General features: G+C 35.9%; 1 protein-coding gene across 15 annotated transcripts in view; it reads left to right on the top strand.

Moving 5' to 3' along the window:
- Nucleotides 1-21225, top strand: part of ASB3 (ankyrin repeat and SOCS box containing 3) — a 171753-nt gene that overhangs the window by 58197 nt on the left and 92331 nt on the right. For all 15 annotated transcript variants that reach the window (XR_004624890.1, XR_004624887.1, XR_004624888.1 and 12 more), the window contains 4 exons: nucleotides 4128-4240; nucleotides 4831-4966; nucleotides 8146-8323; nucleotides 10583-10780. Coding sequence is in view for 8 of the 15 variants with exons in the window: in XM_034659131.1 (XP_034515022.1) it covers nucleotides 4128-4240; nucleotides 4831-4966; nucleotides 8146-8323; nucleotides 10583-10780 (625 nt within the window). In the remaining 7 variants the exon portion in view is untranslated. The remainder of the gene's footprint in view (nucleotides 1-4127; nucleotides 4241-4830; nucleotides 4967-8145; nucleotides 8324-10582; nucleotides 10781-21225) is intronic.

Below are 21225 nucleotides of genomic sequence, written 5' to 3'. Positions count from 1 at the left end.
TTTTTTTTTTTCCCCAAAGTTTTATTTATTTAAGTAATCTCTGCACCCATCGTGAGGTTCAAACTCATCACTCCAAGATCCAGAGTTGCATACTCTTCTGACTGAGCCAGCCAGGTGCCTCACTGTCTCACTTCTTTAGATTGGATGATTTATATTGAGTTCACTGACTCTTTTGCTATCTCTAATCTTCTTTTAAGCCCATCCATTTTTTTTTTTCAGTTCTAGAATTTCTTTTTTTTTCTTAATGACTTCATTTTTTTGCTGACATTCTCTGTGTATACCTGTCTGTATACCATATATATTAAAAGTAAAGTCTTTGAACATATTTCCCTTAAATTTTTAAAGCACATTTACACTAGTTTCTTTGGTTCATGTGTTAAATCCAGTATCTGGGCCATCTTGGGGTCAGTTTCTGGTTAACTGCTTTCTGACTTGTATACTGGACATGATGGATGGTATGTTAGAAAGATTTGAATTCTGTTATCTTCATATGAGAAATATTGATTTTTTTTTTAATAATTCATTTACTGACCTGTCACCTCCAGCTTGCTTAGTTTTGCTTTTATGCTTTGTTAGACTGTAATTGTGGAGAGCTTAAGGTATTTCCCAAGTGCGTCTAATTTGTTGGGACTCTCACCTCCCAACCTCTGCCCCCTTCCCCATCTTGCAGGGCTTATTTTAGGCTTTGTTAGAGCAGATCTGGAGTAGGCATTGCTCTCAGATATGGTTTTTACTCCCAGGGCTCGGCCTTTTGGGTGTCTTAGCTGGATGCCCAAAGTGTTAATGAGGTATCTTAATTGTTTCACCAATGTGACTGACCAGAACTCCTGGGGTTTCCATTGTCCTCAGCACTGTTTGACCTCTAGTTATCTCTGTTCCATTCTTTTTTTTTTTTTTTTTTAAGATTTTATTTATTTATTTGAGACAGAGAGCAAGAAAGCGAGTGAGACCACAAGGGGGGAAGAGGGAGAAGCAGGCTACTTGCCAAGCGGGGAACCCGATGGGGCTCCATCCCAGGACCATGGAATCATGACGTGAGCCGAAGGCAGATGCTTAACCTGAAGACTGAGCCACCCAGGCGCCCCTTTATTCCATTCTTAATCCTTTAGCAGTTCTCCAGTAAGCTTCATCTTGCCGTTGGCATGTGCACCCCAGACCACAGCCAAGGATTCTTAGAGAACTTCCAGGAACATCAGGACCTCTCTGCACAGATGTCTTTTCTCTCGGGCCTTGCACCACAGATGTCAACTGCTTAACCTCTAATCTCTGCCTCCTTAGCTCAATGGACTGCTGGCCTCTGCTTGGGTTTTTCCTTTCTTGAAGTACTTTTTCCTCAACCTTACCCTTGCCCTGCTTGGACTTCAGCTCAAAGCACCATAATTAAGAAATGTCTCGAGGCGGAGGGCTGAGGTAGTCTTGGGGCTTACCTCATGTGTTTCTCTTCTCTCACGAATCACAATGTTCCGCCTATTGTTTAATGCCAGAAAACATTGCCTTACATATTTGTTCACTTGTACAATAGTTGATGGTGGGGAGGTGAGTTTAGTTCCAGTTATGTTGTCCTATCCAGAGGTCTAATTCTGAAGCCTATTTAGTTTGGAAAGGAGATATGTTCTTAAAAGTGAAAAATCTTACTTCCTTTTTAGAGGTTTTTTCCCCCATTCATTCTGGCAGCAATTATTTATTGCCTGTCTTCTGTCTGCACTTGGCACTAGGCATACAAGCAGAATGAGGCACAGTTTCTTTCCTCAAGGAGCATACTTAGTGGATTAAGAGGCCAGCAAATAGGAGGTTCGAGTCTGGTTCTTTTTTGTTTTTTTAAAAATAAACTTGTGTTGAAGCATAACACACATTGATATCATATGGCACCCCGCCTCCTCGATTTGGTAACTTGTTATATAAGGAAAAATAAGTTAATCCACCTTTTCCAAAGGAGAGGATTTGTAATAGATGTAAGCTCTAAGTACACTTTTCTGAACCACTGTTTCCTAATTATTAACCATTAAATGTGCTTTATATTGAAATAACTAGTGAGAGCTATAAAAATGCTGTTTATCTGCTCATGTATTGGTTTCACTCTTTTGCCATTGGGAAATCTTTTCACTAGAGATGCAAATATCATATATCTTAATGTATTTATGATATTAAAAACATTTTTTTCTGTCTCTCTACTATAGTTTATTTAATAAAACAAAGTTTTCGACTTTCATTTTTATAAGGTCAGCCTAACTCATGAAAAACAAACATCTTTACCCTGCTTCATATATCACTGACGACAACCTGATAATCTTCAACTCAGGATGTGGCTATGGAATGATTTTTGCCAGCAGTCACTGATAATGATGTATGAATTGGATATGAAACAGATTTTCTTCCTTTTCTGTTATGACCTCCACCCAAAATTAGATTGACTTTAGATTGATTATAGAAAAAATAGCTTGAAAGGCTGTTGTTTTTCCCTTGGTAAAATGCCCTTGATTATTAACTTAGAAATAAGATATGTTAAACTTCTCTTACAGTGGTGCTGTCTCAACCGTGGTGGTTTCTGAACCACCACATTTCTGAAACCTCCCTGAAGAAGAGATTCTTGACCACAGAACTTCTGACAGTCCTTATGGGGGAACTAAGCTTTGGTATAAATTCAATATATAAAATTAATAGAATATCAGTGACATGTTATTTATCTTCAGTAATAATGAGCACATTTATCATTTCTTGTTTTCTACTTTAAATTTTTTATCTTTCCTATTGTTTTATGTTTGCTAGCATTTTTCATGTATGGCCCTTCATTTAAAAGTCTAGTGCCTTTCTAATTTGTGACTGAGAGTTGTTGATTTTCACTTCCTACTTGCAACTATGGTAGAAGGAATAAATATATGCTTGAAATGAAATAAATCATACTTGTTTTTCAAACCTCCTTTCTCATTGCCAAGCACACGAAGTCAGACCTTCTTATACACATCTGTCCTCTTTCTTATAGATACTGATATTTCCCCAAACTTATAATCCAAGAAGTCATTATAGTAGCCTCACAGCTACATCATTCACAATGTACCTTATTTGCTAACGGTGTATTTGTGTGTGTTCTTACTTCAGTAAGTACTATATACCTCTGTTCTGGTGTTCCATTTTTTTCATTAACTCCTCCAAAATCAGTGCCACCTTCAATACACAGTTTTGTGGGAGATAAGATTCTGGGAAGTTTAGTCCCATTCGTGTGTTGTATCAACTTAGTAACATCATACCTATGTTCTTCCTCACAAAGTAGGATTTATAAATTGTTATATTTACCTGATATTAGGCGACACCTAATTGTTATATTTACCTGATATTAGGCTCATGTTCAATTAGATATGTAAAAGAAAGTAGAATAATTTAGTGGAATTAGTAAAAAGGGTAAAGGATTTTTAGGTATTTGTGGGCATGCGAACTCGTCTTTAAAGGATCTACATTAGCAGTGTCTTGGGAGCCATTCGTTTCAGTTACTGTAGTTAAATAGTCTGCAGTTCTTTAATACTACTCTTTGGGTTATCTGGAGTCTCCTTTTCAAATAAGCAGAGTTTTACTATATTTTCATTGACTGATACAAAAACGTCATTTTAACAATGATTGTTATCTGTGATGGCAAAAAAATAACCTATGATGCAAAACTTGCAATGTTGCTTTTTCAAATTATCAGTGACTATTGTCATTTGTGGTCAGATGGTAATAACAGCAAATGTTTCAATCCTTTCGAGACTGTTTCTTCAGCCTGGTGCTGTTTCTTCCAACCTCTTCACCCCTTTCTGTCTCCCAGTTGCATTTTTAACAAAACAGAAACATTGTCTTCATTAGCAGAGAGAATAAATGTTTGCCTCTTGTTTCCATTTCCTCTGTATCTTTTAAATAGGATTGAAAATAATTTTGTTTGTTCACAGAAAGGATAGTATATGATAATAGGTTTGGGCTAAGACAATTGTGATAAATGTTTTGGGATTGCTTAGGGAGCATGTGTTTTGATTTCTTGGTAGGAATGATCACAGTATTGTGAGTTCCAGGGTGAATAAGTGATGAGAACATCACCAAAGTGTCCAGTCCTACAAACATGCCTTTGTACTGACAATAATTGTTTTGACTGCTGTTTACAGCTGTTGAAAATGGACAGATAGATGTGTTAAGGCTGTTGCTTCGACATGGAGCAAATGTTAATGGATCCCATTCTATGTGTGGCTGGAACGCTTTGCACCAGGCTACTTTTCAGGTAACCTCTGAATTTATTATTTCATTTCCATGTAAATTATGTGTTTTACCCTTTTAAAATGACAGTTCTGTACATTTTTGCTTCCTACTTGCCTGTGATTTATGGTGCTTAGTGCAGTACAGAAAAGGCAGTCTAAATGCTAATGATCATTCTGAATAAGCCAACTGCTCTGGTAGTTCCAGCAGCTTTGGGCTTCAGGGATTATCTAAGTTTTTCATATGTTGATAGCATAGTTAAGAGACCATCAGAATATATGGGATATAAATTGATAAGGAGCAATGGCTTATTTATAGCAGTGTGTTTAGAAACTGTGGTAACTCCTTAGTGCTTGGGCTAGCAAACTAGTTCTGCAGGCTTTAAAAGGATTATGATTCTTAGAGATCGGTGTTTCATCTGTTTATGTTTAATGGGCTAGCTAAAGGTATAGAATAATCTGATTGTTTAATACTTCTTTCCCATTGAACAGTACACTTAAAAAAAAAGTTCTCCTTTAGCGAGGATGAAAAAACCCCCAAAACACAGCAATAAGAAAAGAGATACCTTCTGTTTTTTTTGTTTTCTCCTATTTAAAATATGAATCTGTGCTTTAGGAAAATGCCGAGATCATAAAATTGCTTCTTAAAAAAGGAGCAAACAAGGAATGCCAGGATGACTTTGGAATCACACCTTTATTTGTGGCTGCTCAGTATGGCAAGCTAGAAAGCTTGAGCATACTTATTTCATCGGGTAAGATTAATCCATTAGCCTTTGCACTATTAAGATGTTGAGTTTTAACTGTGTATCTTCCTAGGAAGCATAATTCTTGACCAGATATAAATCAGGTTGTGAAGTTTATGGTTTTATGTTAGTGGTAAATAAGAGTACATACAAGTTGATTTATAAGCCTGGTTACTAACTGTCTATTACTAACATAATGCAATGCACAGCTACTAATTTGTCTGAGGAGGAACATAATGACCTATCACTAAAGCAGGTTTATTGGCAAGTTGAATGATGGGTCTGTTCTCTCTTATGGGGACCTGAGCAGTTCCAACTTTCTAGGGCACAAGACTATGTAAGCTTAATTAATTTATTAGATAGCTATTTTGTATATTAAGCCTTTGAGTTGTATTTTTGATAAATTGTGTGATTATTTGAATGGGTTTATTTGAAAGCATGTTTACACTTTATTATGTTAATAGCAACACAAACCTGCTAAGGGTTTCTCTGTGACAGTTATTACACAGTCAGCACTGCTGGAGAAGATGGTATTGAGGGGGCATTCCTAGGCTGTATGACATTTCTGTGACCAGAAATGTTTGTTATGTAAGGACTTTTAAATTCCTCCAGACACTGTGTATGGACCCACAGTACTAACCTGATGAAGCATGGATAGTTAAGAGCCAAAGGGAAATAAATCAGATTTGCCACCAGGCAAAAAAAAAAAATTTTTTTTTAAATACCTAGGCTTTTTATATAGGTCTATAATACTTAGGTTTTTAATAAGTTACCTCCAGGGGGGCGCCTAGTGGCTAAGCTGGGTAAGCGTCTGACTCTTGATCTCAGCTCAGGTCTGGATCTCAGGATTGTGAGTTCAAGCGCCAAATTGCAGGCGTGGAGCCTACTTAAAAAAAGAATTACCTCCAAATATACAAAACAGAGGTTATTTAGACAGCAAAGCACATATTTTCTTATTTCTGCTTTCTCCTTACAAACGTTCAAATGCTCAAGTTGAAGTATAAAGCAAAGAAAATATTAAGTGCCAAATTAATATATCTGTTACAAATATTGAGTCTGTAAATCTTAGAGTTGAGAGGAAATCTCCAAAATCACTTATTTAAACATGTATATTTTTAGATTAAGAATCCCAGGTCCTGAGTGTTTAAGTGCCTTGCCAAAGATCTAGAAAATATTTACTGGCAGAATCAGGGTTTGGAAGCAGGTCTTTTCATGTGACTTCTCTTCCTCTTTTATATTGTACCTTCCTAAGGCTGTCCTAATTCATTTTATGGCTTCCAGTCCTGTAAGTTCCAATTGTTAGTGTATAGCTAATATTTACAATAAAATGGGTTATGGGGCGCCTGGGTGGCTCAGTTGGTTAAGTGTCTGCCTTTGGCTCATGGCATGATCTCAGGGTCCTGGGATCGAGCCCAGAGTCAGGCTCCTGGCTCGGTGGGGAGCCTGCTTCTCCCTCTCCCTCTGCCTGTTGCTCTGCCTACCTGTGCTGTCTCTATCTCTCTGTCAAATAAATAAATAAAATCTTAAAAAAAAAAGAGCAAAATGGGTTAAACCGCACCTTAATGACTATCTCCTCATGCCTAGCATGTCTCCCAGAATGCTAAGCACCTGTTCTGTTTTGCTTTGTTCTTAAATGCTAGGCATCTGTTTTGTTTTGCTTTGTTCCTTTTATCCCCCCCTCCTCTCTGAATAGTGATGAACAGCAAATTGAAAAGGTACGTGGGTGTGTTTATCATGTAGTTATATATGTTTCTAACTCGTTAAAATTATTTTCCTTTCAGTGAATTATCTGTCATTTTTCTGACTTTTCTACCTATAATTTTATAGGGCCTGTTTCCCTATTCTTTTTGATACTTTGAAGTTGTCAATCAAAATGAAATACTGCTTAAAAAGGAAAGTTAAGTAGATTTCTTTCTCAGCTTAGTCTTTTCTCAGTGATTAGTGAGGCTGAGAATAGGTGAAGCAACCACCTTGTAGAAGTCAAGAACATTCTACTTGTCTGGATGTGTTGAATGTCTAGTTGGACCTTCTGAAGTTCCATGCCCCCTTTAACTTACTATTCATGTTTTGCATAGTTTTTGCCTTGGTCGGGGCTGTGATTTATTCCAGGTACATTTATGGAACAGCCTTTCAAAGAGATAGTTTTTTCCCTTGTGATGAAGATGACTCTTCTACTGAGACATATTCCAGAAATTTGAAAGTTCTCACAATCATGTAATAGCACCATACTTAGCATACTTAACATGCTGTTTGTCAATAAGAAAAATTGGGGAAAATTAGCTATTTTTCAAACCTTCATCAAAAGTGAGGTCACTTTCACCTTTTTTACATTTTAATGCACTGGCATTTAAATAATTGATTAGTTTTTGTTCTTTAAAAATCAACTCAGAAACCCATTTAAATAGACATTATTCTTTCATTATAAGGTTTTATTGTGTAGTGGTCACGAAGAAAAGGGACTTAATGAAGAGTATAGTCGATATTAGATTTAAAAAAAAATTTTTTTTAAAGATTTTGTCAGAGAGAGAATGTGAGCACAAGCAGGGGGAGCAGCAGGCAGAGGGAGAACCAGGCTCCCCACTGAGCAAGGAGCCCAATGAGGGACTTGATCCCAGGGCCTTTGGATCTTGACCTGAGCTGAAGACAAAAACTTAACAGACTGATCCACCCAGGCATCCCTAGTCAACATTAGTTTTAAGGCATAGCCCCAAGGTGTATCATATCTATGGGAATTTTTTTTCAATAAGTCTTAGCCTGAATTGATTAATGGCATTTATAAATTCTAATAATTTGGGTTTTTCTTACCTTTTTCTGTAATAACCAGACATCCCATATTTGTTGGTTTGCATATTTTGTTTTTCAATGATTACTTATTCGGCCCACAGAGTGCTTGCTGGAGGACAGATTGGAATGAAATGAATACTTCATTGAATAAGATTTTTGTTTTAGCTTAAAAATGAATTCTAAAGTACTAATCACTTGTTTTCTTGTTAACATAAAAGCAAAAACAATTTAGATGATTACCAACAAATGCGGAAAATCAGTATGTTTATACAACAATATCCACTGGGGTTGGAAAACTATTGTACTATAAAGCCCTTTTAAGACAGCTGTTTTGAAATTTATGTTAATCATCACTCTTTTTTCATAAATTAGGCTTATCTGTTAAATGTTGTATTTTGTATTAGGTGCAAATGTCAATTGTCAAGCATTGGACAAAGCTACTCCCTTATTCATTGCTGCTCAAGAGGGCCACACAAAATGTGTGGAGCTTTTGCTGTCCAGTGGGGCAGATCCAGATCTTTACTGTAATGAGGACAATTGGCAGTTACCTATTCATGCAGCTGCACAAATGGGCCATACAAAGTAAGTATTAAAACAAAATAAAAGTCTCATAATCAAAAGGTAATAAGGAATAAATCTTCTGGGCCAGACCCTTTATCTCTAGACAGAATCCTTGGTATTCCCTTCTCTGCCAACCTACTGTATGACCAGATCCATTCCCATATCTGTTGCCTGTGCCATCCCCAGCTCCTCTTAGTCTTGCACTTCCTAGTGTGAGCGGAGTGGCTAGAGACAGAATTCTGGGGCATTCTCAGGGTAAGTTTTTCCTCTGATTTCTCAAGCTGTGGCCATGCTCTTCTGTTCCCCTCTGGTTTTATCCCAGGTGTCCTTAGTTAGTGATCTGATGACCTTATTCAACTGATTTATGATACCTCCCTTACCCCAGAAAGCTTTTGAATTTATGATCCCTTTGGGGTCGAGTCTTTCTTTTATGTGGCCTGGGTAGTTCTCGCCATCTTGAACCCTTTGACTAGACGTCTCTTTATCTAATCTCAAGTCCAGTTTGGTATTTTTCCCTGTTTCTGTTACTCTTCTTCCTTAGCCGAAAGTTCTTATGAAATTTTTGCTATTTTCTGTAGAGAGGAAGACTTAAAGACAGTTTGAACACCCTGAAATTGGGGGTTCCAGGAATCTTAGAAGCTAATAAACTGGTTATACCTATGAGAATATGGTAGCCCATCTTAACATAAACTGGCAATGAATAGTTTTAAAAGATATATGTTTAAAGTCTTTAGAGTCTTAATTCTAAAATAATAGTTTTATAGTTGTTGTAACTGTTATTTAATTTAAAAAGTAGTAGTGAAATTGTCATTACTTTAGTGTGATTACGTAGTAGGAAAACAAATTCTGTAATGTGGTTATTATGCCACTAGGTGGCACGGTATTTTACTATTTCCTCAAAGGTGTTTGTAAGTATTTTTGTACCTTGTGTAATTTTTCCAACCCATTTTTAAAAGTTAAACACATTTATTAAGGGACATTAAACAGGCTATTTATTTTAACAGAATACTTAGGTTTTAAGATTTGGTATTTTTCTTAAAATTCTTGATTATTTATTTAAACATAGTTTAGGTACAATTATACTGGGAGCTTTAAGTTGATACCAAAACCCTCTTGGGATTTGTCCTCAATTTGGGGAATTCTGTTTGTCATTATAATTTCCTCCACAGACTACTTCTAATGTAACCCCTTCTGTGAGTATAAGTTCTACTTAAATGTTAACATCTTAAGCGTACCTTACAAAAGGAAAGTAGCTTTGGAGTAGCCCTGCCTTTCTTCTCCCAGAAAGAGGGGGATTTCATGGCTAACCTTATCCCTACAGTTTTATTTTTAATTTTGGAAGAGTAGACTGTTTTTCTCTTTCCAGCTGAATCTTGGAGGTAAGTTTACAAATAATCTAAGAACTTAGATTTTAATGATTTTCTTTAGAAATTCCTCTACTTAGCAACAAATCTGCCTTAGTGTTTAAAGAGCTCATATTCTTTTTAGAGGAATAGAATATTTTAGCAGAAATTCTTACTTCTTGGGGCGCCTGGGTGGCTCAGTTGGTTAAGCATCTGCTTTCAGCTCAGGTCATGATCTCAGGGTCCCAGGATCGAGCCCCACATCAGGCTTCCTGCTCTTTGGGCTGTCTGGTTCTCCCTCTCCTTCTGCCCCTCTGCCTCCCCCTGCTTGTGCCCCGTCCCCTCCCTCTTACTCCCTCACTCGCTTGTGCTCTCTCTCAAATAAATAAATAAAATCTTAAAAAAAAAAAAAAAGAAATTCTTATTTCTTCCTCATGAAAATACTATTCATTTCATGGCACTCACCATCCTTAAAAATTCTTAGTAATTAGAAAAATAAGACTTTATTTAAAAAAGGGAAGTTTACTTTAAAAAAAGAAGGGAAATTATTAATTTTCTTGATAAAAGTTTATATCTGGTTTAATGAAGTTTTAAATTATTAGATCCTAAAATATCTAACAGAAGATTTGAATTGGGGGGAGTAGGGTGATGGTGGTGGCAAGGTAAATAGTGAACAAATAAGGACAAGCTAGTCCCTATTTACTTATGGTAATATTATTTAATTCTGTTTTAGATATATGTAAGGACCTTTGTATAAAGCAGCAATAGCAAGGGTAACATTTTGGAGTGTACAGCCTATAATAATTTAATGTAGGTGGAAGACAGAAAGACTTTAAGTCAATCAGTGTGTGACTCTTAAAATATGTGCTGTAGAAATGTTGTCTGTACTCATGTACATATAAAAACATTAAATGCTCCTAAATTTGTGTGGTTATAGAATCTTGGACTTGTTAATACCGCTTACCAACCGGGTTTGTGACACTGGGCCAGACAAAGTGAGTCCCGTTTACTCAGCAGTGTTTGGAGGACATGAAGAGTGCCTAGAAATGTTACTCCGGCATGGCTACAGCCCAGATGCCCAGATGTGCCTTGTCTTTGGATTCAGTTCTCCCATGTGTATGGCTTTCCAAAAAGAGTATGTATATTTGCTGTTTGTTTTTTGTTGTTGTTGTTGTTTTTGCTCTATGACCTGTATTTCTAAGTGATTTTCTTCTATGATGAAACTTAATATCTCATAGTGCTAAATTGTTGACTTAACAAATAAGCCTCCATGATGTACCTTGTTCCATCAAAGTACAGTAAAAATGAAGTGATAATGTCAGATTTTTTTCTCTTCTCTTTTTGGATCTGGATTATATTTTCATTGTAGCCACTTGAGAGAATACTTCCAGTGTATTGAAGTAAATGCAGGGTCAGGCGCCTGGCTGGTTCAGTGGGTGGAGCGTGCATCGCTTAATCTCAGGGTTGTGGGTTTAAGCCTCACATTTTAAGTAGAGACTACTTAAAAATAAAATATTAAAAAAAATAAAGTAAATGCAGGATTTCTCTGCTAATTTTTTTCAAAACAATTCAAAAATTAAAACAAACATTCAGTTATATGATGAATAAGGCCTGAGGATCTAATGTATAACATTATGACTATAGTTGATAACACTGTATTGTATAATTGAAATTTGCTAATAGAGTAGAACTTAAATTCTCTCACTAGAGAAAGAAAATAGTAAATATGTGACATGATGGGTGTGATAATTCTATGGGGGGATTCCTTTCACAGTGTGTATATTTATGGGATTATTATGTTGTATGTTTTAAATAACTTAAAATCTTATTTGTTAATTATACTTCAGGAAAGCTGGGGGACGAAAAAAGAATTTAAAATGACTTTATCAAGTAAGGCATTGATTGTGTTTCATGATTTTTACCATTTGAAACTTACGAGACTTGTTATTAGCCTAAAAATGAAACTTTAGTTTTGTAAATATTATACTTTTAATGTATTTAGTATGTGGCATTTCTTTATGTGAGTCAGGGTAATTAAAAAGTCTTAAAATACTTGTTCTGCTAACCTTCTATGATCCTGTGAAGTAGAATAAATGAAGAATTACTGCTGTTTTCTTAGCTTCTGGCCAGTACTTGTCTATAAGACTCCAAAGTTTTTGAAACAGATAGTAAGAATAAGGCTATGTGCAAGAAAAACCATACTGAGTAATATATAGGGTCCATCCATTAATGGAATAAGTTGTGCAGATAGACACTCTTGTTTTTAATGACACAGAAGAGGTTGTAGGCATACCCCAAATTTGATTGGCTCTCCTGAATTCACTATTATGGACAGCTCTCCGCTATTTAATTGAAATATCAGTCAAAAATTTATTTTCTAAGCTTTTCAGTCTATCATTTTTTTTTAACATTTGCTATGTAAAATAGTAGTTCATTTTATTTATTCTGAATGCAAGCTTCCAGGTATATATTGTAGTCTGAATATTTGGGACTTTGGTGAATCTGAGTAACTGGGACCTACTCTATGCATTACTTTCATGATTTCGTAGTAGTTTGTTATGTACCCCTTCAAATTTTATCTTTCTCAATGCTTCTAGTTTTTCTCCAGTAGGGCTGCATTGATGACTTTAGTTGTTTCAGTTGTCTTCTTTATATGTATCTAACTCCATTTGTTTTATTATTAGTTCAGAACTGAACTTTTAAAAAAGTCATATTAGAACATAGTGGGTTTGGATAGTTTGTAGGTGTGTTTGTCCAATATAATAGTCTTTTCTGGCCTTCATTTTACCTTTTGGAGGAAGAGCAGCCTCATCAGCTTCTAAGTGTAGTTTGAATTAAACCATATAACACAGTGCCCTGTTAACCCTGAAACACCTTAAAATTAAGTTTTTCTGGCCTGAAGAATCAGGTAAATTGAACCTTATGGGACAGAGAGTGTGAGGGGAATTCTGGAGAAGAGAGAGCTGGAGAAGGACACCCTCTGATTCTCTGTATGCATCTGCATATGTCCCAAGGTCACTCCATGCTCTGAATGACAGGCCCAGATTGCTGAAAACAAGATTTAAACTGTCACCCAAGTCTCAGAGTAACCCCTGAGTGGCACATTTGATGGGACCAGACCCAAAATAGCATAACAAAGCCTTTGAGAACTGAATTGACATTGCAACTACAGTCTGTAGAAGGTGAAAGAGAAGTGCAGTCTGAACTAACTAGGTTATATGCCTGCTAAAATAAACAAGCAAAAGTCAGTATTCTTCAGAAGATTAATACAGGACACAGGACACAGAACCTACACAACAATAACATTACAATGTCTAGAATATAGTCTAAAATTACTTGACATGTGAGGAACCAGTAAAGTATACCCAATTCTGAAGGGAAAATAATTAACAGGTGTCAAACCCGAGATAATTCAGCTTTTGGAAATATCAAGTAATTAAAAGTAGCTATTATAATGTGCCATTTAAGGTAAACACACTTGAAATAAATGGAAAGGTAGAAATTCTCAACTGAGAAATAAAAACTGTAAAAGAGGAACCATGTGGAGATTTTAAAACTGGAAAATAAAATATCTGAAATGAAAATTTCTTTGCATAGGCTCCATAGCAGAATGGAACTGACAGAGGAAGGAGTCCGTTAACTTGAAGATAAACCAATAGAAATTATCCAAAGAGAAGAAGAGAGAGAAAAGATTGGAAGAAATAAAAAAGGACAGAGCCTCAGGGTCCTGAGGGACAATGTCCAGAAGGAGAGGAGAAAGAGATTGTTGCAGGAAAATTATCTGAACTCATAATGGCCAAAAGCTTCCCAACATTGGATAAAAGATACACATTTATAGATTTAGGAAGTTCAGTAAACTGATACAGGATAAAGCCAAAAAAAAAAAAAAGCATGCTCAAAAATAATCAAACTGCTGAAAACTGAAAGTAAAGAAGCAGCAGTGTGCTGTACAGCGGTCCTTGGTCACAGACATGAGCTAACAAGCTTTGTTTTTGCTACTCTTGGAAATTTTGCTCTGTGAAGTGACCCTATAGACCACAGTTGAAATCTGGTTTGGTGGCTTTAAAAGGGCTTATCAGCTACTTTTTTTCCTCCCTTGTGGAAACTTGTAATTGGACCAAATGTGTTCTTAATTAGTAAGGTAGGTTTTTTCAGTGAGGAAAGTCATTGGAAGATATTGCTTGTTAGCCTATAGGGGAAAAGCTTAAAACATCAAAATACCTGTTTTATAAGGGTACATTCTCCTAGTCTTTCCACTTGACTTTTCATTTGTTTGCCTGGGACCCATGGCAATAGACTTAATTTTGAGACATCTTTGCCATTATTGCCTACTTTGTGGGGAATTTAATTGAAGGGAAAACCTTTTGTAAGGGACTAAATCTAAGTGATGGTACCATCATAATCACATATGCTCACATTTAATGTGTGTATATAAAGGAGATGACTTCAGTATAGTATATTGCACAATTTTTGGCACATAGTAAAAAAATACCAAGGTAAATTTTCTTCTCCCTGCCATCTTCCTTTTATCTAGAAAACAATATCATTTAAATTTCAATCTCTATACTACGTTTATATTAGCTAATTAATGTCTGCTATTAGTTTACATGTCAATCACTGTACATGCAACGTGAAAATCATTTGATTATTTTGGAATTCCGTATAAAACTTTGCTGATCAAGCAAGAAAAGTGTCATGCTCCCAATCGGTTTTTTTTTAGTATATCAAGATGGTAACATAGCCAAGTGTCTGGGGAAAAAACAAAATCAAAATAGAAGAATTTGTGAATTTTTTTGTTATTTCTTTCAGTGAGTATGCATCTTAAAGTTTGGATTTTCAGGGGCACCCGGCTGGCTCATTTGGAAGAGTGTGCTATTCTTGATCTCCGGGTCAAGCCCACATTGGGTATAGAGATTACTTAAAAATAAAAGCTTAAAAAAAAGAAGATTTAGATTCTCTACAGTCACACACTTAAAAATTAATTAAATTAATTAGAATTGCCATTTAAAAAGCAAGGATAATTGAATATAATTTTCATTTAAAAATAACTATTACGTGCTTTTGTTCCATAATGAAACAATATATGAATTTCCTTTATGCCATTTACCAACCATTAATAAGAATTTGAGTTAACCTGGAAGACTCTTTTTTCCTAAATTAATTATTATTAGATATTCAAATATTCAGAGATTTGGTAAGAGATAATAAGTTTAGTGGTGTAAGTTTTGAAATTTTATTTTTATAGCAACCATATGTTCTTATAATAATGTTAGTTTGGTTTTTGCATTTGTGTGTTTTTTGGTAGTTTTGGCATTTCTCTGAGATCTAGAAATTTAGTATTTGTGGCCCTTCTTGCACTTTTGGCCTGTTGTATTTCAGTAAACTTTCGTCTGCTTTTATGAATAGTACGATGAATATCGAAAGGTGATGAAAATAATAAATGTGAATAATGGCTCTGGGTTTTAAGTTTTCCCTTCTTTTTTGTTTTATGTTTTATTCAGCCAAGTTAATGGTTTAGTTCAGAATTCTGAAACATTTTTGTTCTGTATCCCTTTGAGAGGATAAGCTTCCATTTGAAGCAATGATCTTTAGCTCTTCTCACCACTACGAGAAATGATGGAAAGGTGTCTCCTCTGCCACTAGACAAAAAGCAGTCTTTTCCTTTGGGGCTAAAAAGTTAATAGCTGCAGTGACATGAAAGCATCTTTCAAAAGCACAGTTAAGTAATTCAACTCAAATGAGAAACTTTAAGAAAAAGACTCCTTTAACTGGAATGGGTGAAGGAGGGAGGCTGACACATTTCAGTACGACTTGAATAAGTGTTAATGCCTTTTATAGATGACTGTAGATCATGATCATGGCTTAACTGACTTGATTTTGTCTTTCTAATTGATACTGATCATTGTTATCACATTAGTTTTTTAGAAATTATACCAACTCTCCTCATCATATCACACATGGGTACACCTGACAGGACCTAATGTCTTCATTTTGTTTTCAACTGTTAGCTGAGAGCCATTCAGTAAAACTTACTATATGACCTTTTGATAATTCAGCTAATAAGTTGGTTAGATGTTTTGTTGGCTAATTGGACATAAAATACTCAAGATGTTTGCCTGTTTGTTTAAAGTAAGTCTTGTTAACATGTTGAATTTCCTTTTACTGTGCTTCTGTTATCACAGTACTGTTCTGTACATATTTTTGAATTTCAAAGAGCAGAATGATAAAAAAGATACAACCCTAAAAATAAGGCCTAGACATTTTTTTTTTTTAGTTTTTAAACTTCTCCTAGTATCTGTTAATTTCCACTGTTTTATAACATGCATTCTCTTAATGTGTCACAATTAGCTCCTGATACTCATGTTAAATAAGATGGACTGTTTCTTTTTAATTCATAGGCTCATCGAGAGTTTTCCATTTCTTCACTGGGGCTTGAGAGAGAATTTGTTTACGTGTTAAGGGAATTACATGCATATGTCCATGTAATTTGTATTTTAACCAAAGGTTATCTAAGCTCTCGGATCTGTTTTTGCTCAACGATATGGGATAATCAAGCTCATGCAGAACCCAAGTTGCTAGTGTTTCTGGAGTTTACACATACATTCGAGACTTTGTTAATAGCTTTCCCAAAAGCTCAGGGCATGCTGACGAAGTTTTATGATCATCTGCTTCATTTTGTGTCTATTATTCGCCATATAAATGGTAGTTTTGTTAGAGAAGGGTCTATAAATGTAATACTAGGGGGTCACATAAGCCTTTTAGGAGTGTGCTTTTGTTCTAACACAAGGCTGATAACTGGAAGAAGTTTAGAGCTGGGATTTCTAAAGTGTATTTTGTAGAATACTAATTCTGTAGGTCATTAATAGATATTACATAGGACACAAGGGGTTCTACAGTTAATTAAGTTTAGGAAGCACAGGGTTAAGCAATGTTCACTGTTTTTTTTCCTGAAAGGCTTCCAAGAATTTTTCTTATGGTGATGTCTCTGAATTCCTAAAGAAGGGAGTGAATCTACACAAGTTTGGAAAGTTTGAAAACAGGATGAACTTATGTTTACTATAAATATACTTTTGTTCCTGTGTTTAAAGACTTTTGGGGTATTTTAAACTCTATTATGCTTTTTTCAGATCAGCAATTGGACCTGTTAAAAAATTCAACTGAGTAAATTTGAAGATCTTAATTGGCTTTATAAAACAATTTATGAATCTGTCAGCATCCCATCTAGCAAGTATAGGGGATCACAACTGAACTAGACAAAAGAAAGGTTTTTAAAGGCAAAGAGAGAGCATTAAAAAAAGGAGACAGGAACTTATTATCAAGAAATGCATTGTTTAGGCAGGGTTGCCCTCCTAAGGGGATGGAAGGGCCCATCAGTAAATTTTCTAATATTGACCAGGAAATTCCATGTTGACTTGTTAAAGGTCACATTCCTTAGGGAGTTGAAACTGCAGTTAGGTTAAGTTTTAAATCTTGGTTTACTGACTTGGGGCCTTAACCCAGGTGATGCCATGTGGGACCTATGATCTTCTTTTTAACAGATACATTTCTTTAATTTTAAAGATATTTCTTCTGGTGGCTCAGTTAGTTAAGTGTCCTGCTCTTGATCTCAGCTCAGGTCATGGTCTCACGGTTGTGAGATCAAGCCCCACATCGGGCTTTGCGGTCTGCAGGGAGTCTGCATCTGCCCTAGATTCTTTTCCTGTCCCTCTGCCCTTCCCCCTGCTCTCATGCTCTCTCTCTTGTTCTCTCTCAAATAAATTAATTAATCTTAAAAAAAAATACTTCTTCTGAGAAAAAAAAATAAAGATATTTCTTCTGAGATGTGTCCGGAGGTTGAAGAAGACATTTTGGCATTTAATTTGAAAATGTAACTAGCATACTTTATTTATTTATTATTTTTTTTCTAGCATACTTTCAAAAAATAAGTTCATCCTACGGTTCTCTCTTTTCTGACCTCAGTGTATACCATATAGGATTTCTCAGATATTGTCATTATGGAGCCTTTGTCATATGGATCATTTTCAGGGTCTAGTGTTCCTTGGAACATACTTTGGGAAACATAGGTCTGGCCTTAAAATATTCCTCAATTTCATTTGACTATTTCATGAAGTGTTCAGTTTTCATAATAGAGGAGTGATATGTCATATATTTGCTGTGTCATATTCACTGGTAGATTTTGGTTTGATATTATATCAGTTCTACCAGTTACCAGTTCTGTGACTAAGCTTCTGTTTTTGTGTCTAGAATGGAGATAATAGTAGAACTTACTTCTTAGGGTTGTTGTGAGAATTAAGGCAAATCTTCCACATAATACTTTTAACATAGTTCCTGGTACAGAATAAATACTCATTAAAGTTTCTTATTTTAAGGAATTATATGTGTGCCTGTTCCTCCCACATTTTAGAGATGAGTGGTTTATCTTTTGGCCTTGTTCTTAAAATTTTCTTAGCAGGAGCCATATGCCTGGGTGCTATATTAAAATTTTAATAAGAAAGCCACTAATTGTTTTGTAGTTTTTCTAAACAGAAGATGGCTAGAGAACCCATCTGTAGCACTTAATCTAATAGCTTACATTTAGGGCTCTCATTTACCTTTATATTCTGTAGCAAAAGTATGTTTCAAGAGCTAAATCATTAAGAGCTCAAGTATCTGTGGTTAGGCTATTGATGGTTTCAGAGCGCTTGAGGGAAGAATTCAACCAGTCCCTGAATTGCACATGTAAACACTCATGCCTTGAAAACTGCCAGGTTTCTTGAGAATTATATATCACATTTGTAGTAAGGCAGTGTCTCATAGTTTACCTGCATATTTATTGGAACTTGTTCAACAGTCCATGTGTAGCATGTGTGTTCTATAGTGCAATCAGCAAGTAATAACTGCAGGCAAAATAATGAGAGCCTAGTGAAAAGAGGTCGAAGTGGTTGAAATAAATTGGTGATAACTGTTCAGAACCATCAGTCAGGAGTATATCCTTTAGCATTTTTTGTAGTGCAAGACTGCTGGCAACAAATCTTTCAGCTTTCCTGTATCTGAAAAGAACCAGAGGAAAAAAATGCATACATACAGGGCTGTTTTCAAGAACAATAAGATGAATGATGGACTTTTAATCAGGAACAAATAGCAAGATGGTAGGCAAAAAGGTTTTAATTTTTTTTTTAAAGATTTTATTTTATTTATTTATTTGACAGAGATAGAGACAGCCAGAGAGAGAGGGAACACAAGCAGGGGGAGTGGGAGAGGAAGAAGCAGGCTCATAGCGGAGGAGCCTGATGTGGGGCTCGATCCCATAACGCCGGGATCACGCCCTGAGCCTAAGGCATACGCTTAACCGCTATGCCACCCAGGCACCCCAAAAAGGTTTTAATTTTTATAAAGCAATTTTAGAGGGGTGCCTCGGTGGTGGAGTTGGTTGAGTGTTCCATGCTTGGTTCAGCTCAGGGCTGTGAGATTGCAGGGTTGTGAGATCCTCTGCCTGAAGCTTAGAGTCCGCTTAAGACTCTCTCACCCTCTCCCTCTGCCCCCCCCCCCGAAATCTCTCTCTCTTCATATCTCTCTCTCAGATAATCTTTTTTAAAAAGAAATTTTAGAATTGTCGATTTTTCTTTTTCTTTTTTAAAAGATTTATTTATTTATTTATTTATTTATTTATTTATTTATTTATTTATTTAAGAGAGAGAGAGAAAGACCACAATGGGGAGGGGCAGAGGGAGAGGGAGAGAGAGTCCCAAGCTGACTCACAGACTCACACTGAGTGCAAAGCGCAATGCTGGGTCNTTTTTAAAAAGATTTATTTATTTATTTATTTATTTATATTTATTTATTTATTTATTTATTTATTTATTTAAGAGAGAGAGAGAAAGACCACAATGGGGAGGGGCAGAGGGAGAGGGAGAGAGAGTCCCAAGCTGACTCACAGACTCACACTGAGTGCAAAGCGCAATGCTGGGTCTCCAACTAGGGGCTCAATCTAGGGACCCTGAGATCACTCCCTGAGCTGAAACTGAGAGTCAGATGCTCAACCCACTCTGCCACCCGGATGCCCCTCAGTTTTTCTTTTCTAATTGCTGTGTAAATAGCTAAAAGTAAAGCAAATACCGTTTAAGGTTTTAACTAAAGAAAAGCATGAATTGGAGATGAAACAACATAGATTTATAAAAATACACATGGATCAGGTAACAGTTTACTTATGTGTTTGGTTTTCTAACTACTTTAAAACTTTGATTTCAAATTGTATACATAAGTCCTCAGAAGTAGTTGGTTTCACATGACAGTGGCTTAAACATTTTATATATGTTTTATCTATAATTTTTGTGCCTTTATTTACTTAGATTCCATGATATTGTGATTAATGAAATATTTTTTAAATTTATAGTTGTTTAAAATAGCATTAATGCCAGTTTCAAAGGGAGAATTTTTAGATTTTTATTTACTTGAGAGAGAAGAGTAAGAGGGAGGGAGAGAGGGAGAGCACAGAAGGAAAGGGAGAAGTAGACTCCCCGCTGAGCAGAGAGCCCGATGTAAGGCTCAATCCTAGGACCCTGAGATCATGATTCGAGCTGAATGAAGGCAGATGCTTAACCGACTGAGCCACCCAGCTACCCTGGGAGGATGATTTTATTACATATTTTCTTCCATAGTTGTGTACATAGTAAACATACTTGTTCACCGAGCTTTGCTACTGTTAAACTTACAGCATAAATAGTTTTTGTTTTTTTTTTTAAAGATTTTATTTATTTATTCGACAGAGATAGAGACAGCCAGCGAGAGAGGGAACACAAGCAGGGGGAGTGGGAGAGGAAGAAGCAGGCTCATAGCAGAGGAGCCTGATGTGGGGCTCGATCCCATAACGCCGGGATCACGCCCTGAGCCGAAGGCAGACGCTTAACCGCTGTGCCACCCAGGCGCCCCGAGCATAAATAGTTTTTAAAATGTGGTCCACAGGGCTATCATACTTGCAGTTTTTGATGACTCTCATATTTTGTATTTATCTACTCTGTTGTTAAACAGGTAGTTTCTTTCTTTTTAAAGTCTGTTATACATAATACTATTGTTATCATTGTACCAATAGGATATAATTTCTTTTTGATTTTGTCTTGGATAAATTCCCAAGATTTATGCTTACTCTATTCTGTTCTATTCTATTTATTTATTTTTTAAAGTAGGCTCCACCCCCAGCATGGGGCTTGAATTCATGACCCTGAGGTCAGGTGTTGCATGCTGCACTGACTGAGCCAGCCAGGCACCCCCTATTATGTTTTAATTTAATTATTATGTTTTATTTTATTTTAATTAATTTAATTGTAACTTATTTTACATATAATTTTATTTTACAGATACTTGTATAGTGTTAGTGTTTGTGCCAGAAAGGTGAAGTAACTGGTTCAGAGTCCCATAGATAATAAGTAGCTGAGCACTCTGGCTCCAGAGATTGTGCCCCTTATAACTTTGCTGTGATAACTCTTTTGATACATCTTGCCAATTAGCTCTCTACACTTATTTTCAGTCAGTTTAACCACAACTTACCAGTATGGGATGATACATTAAAAAAATAAAATTAACCAATTTAATAGATATAAAATG

The sequence above is a fragment of the Ailuropoda melanoleuca genome, chromosome 4, assembly GCF_002007445.2.
Source record: "Ailuropoda melanoleuca isolate Jingjing chromosome 4, ASM200744v2, whole genome shotgun sequence".
Classification (NCBI taxonomy): Eukaryota; Metazoa; Chordata; class Mammalia; order Carnivora; family Ursidae; genus Ailuropoda; species Ailuropoda melanoleuca.
This window is presented reverse-complemented; position numbering and strand designations above follow the sequence as displayed.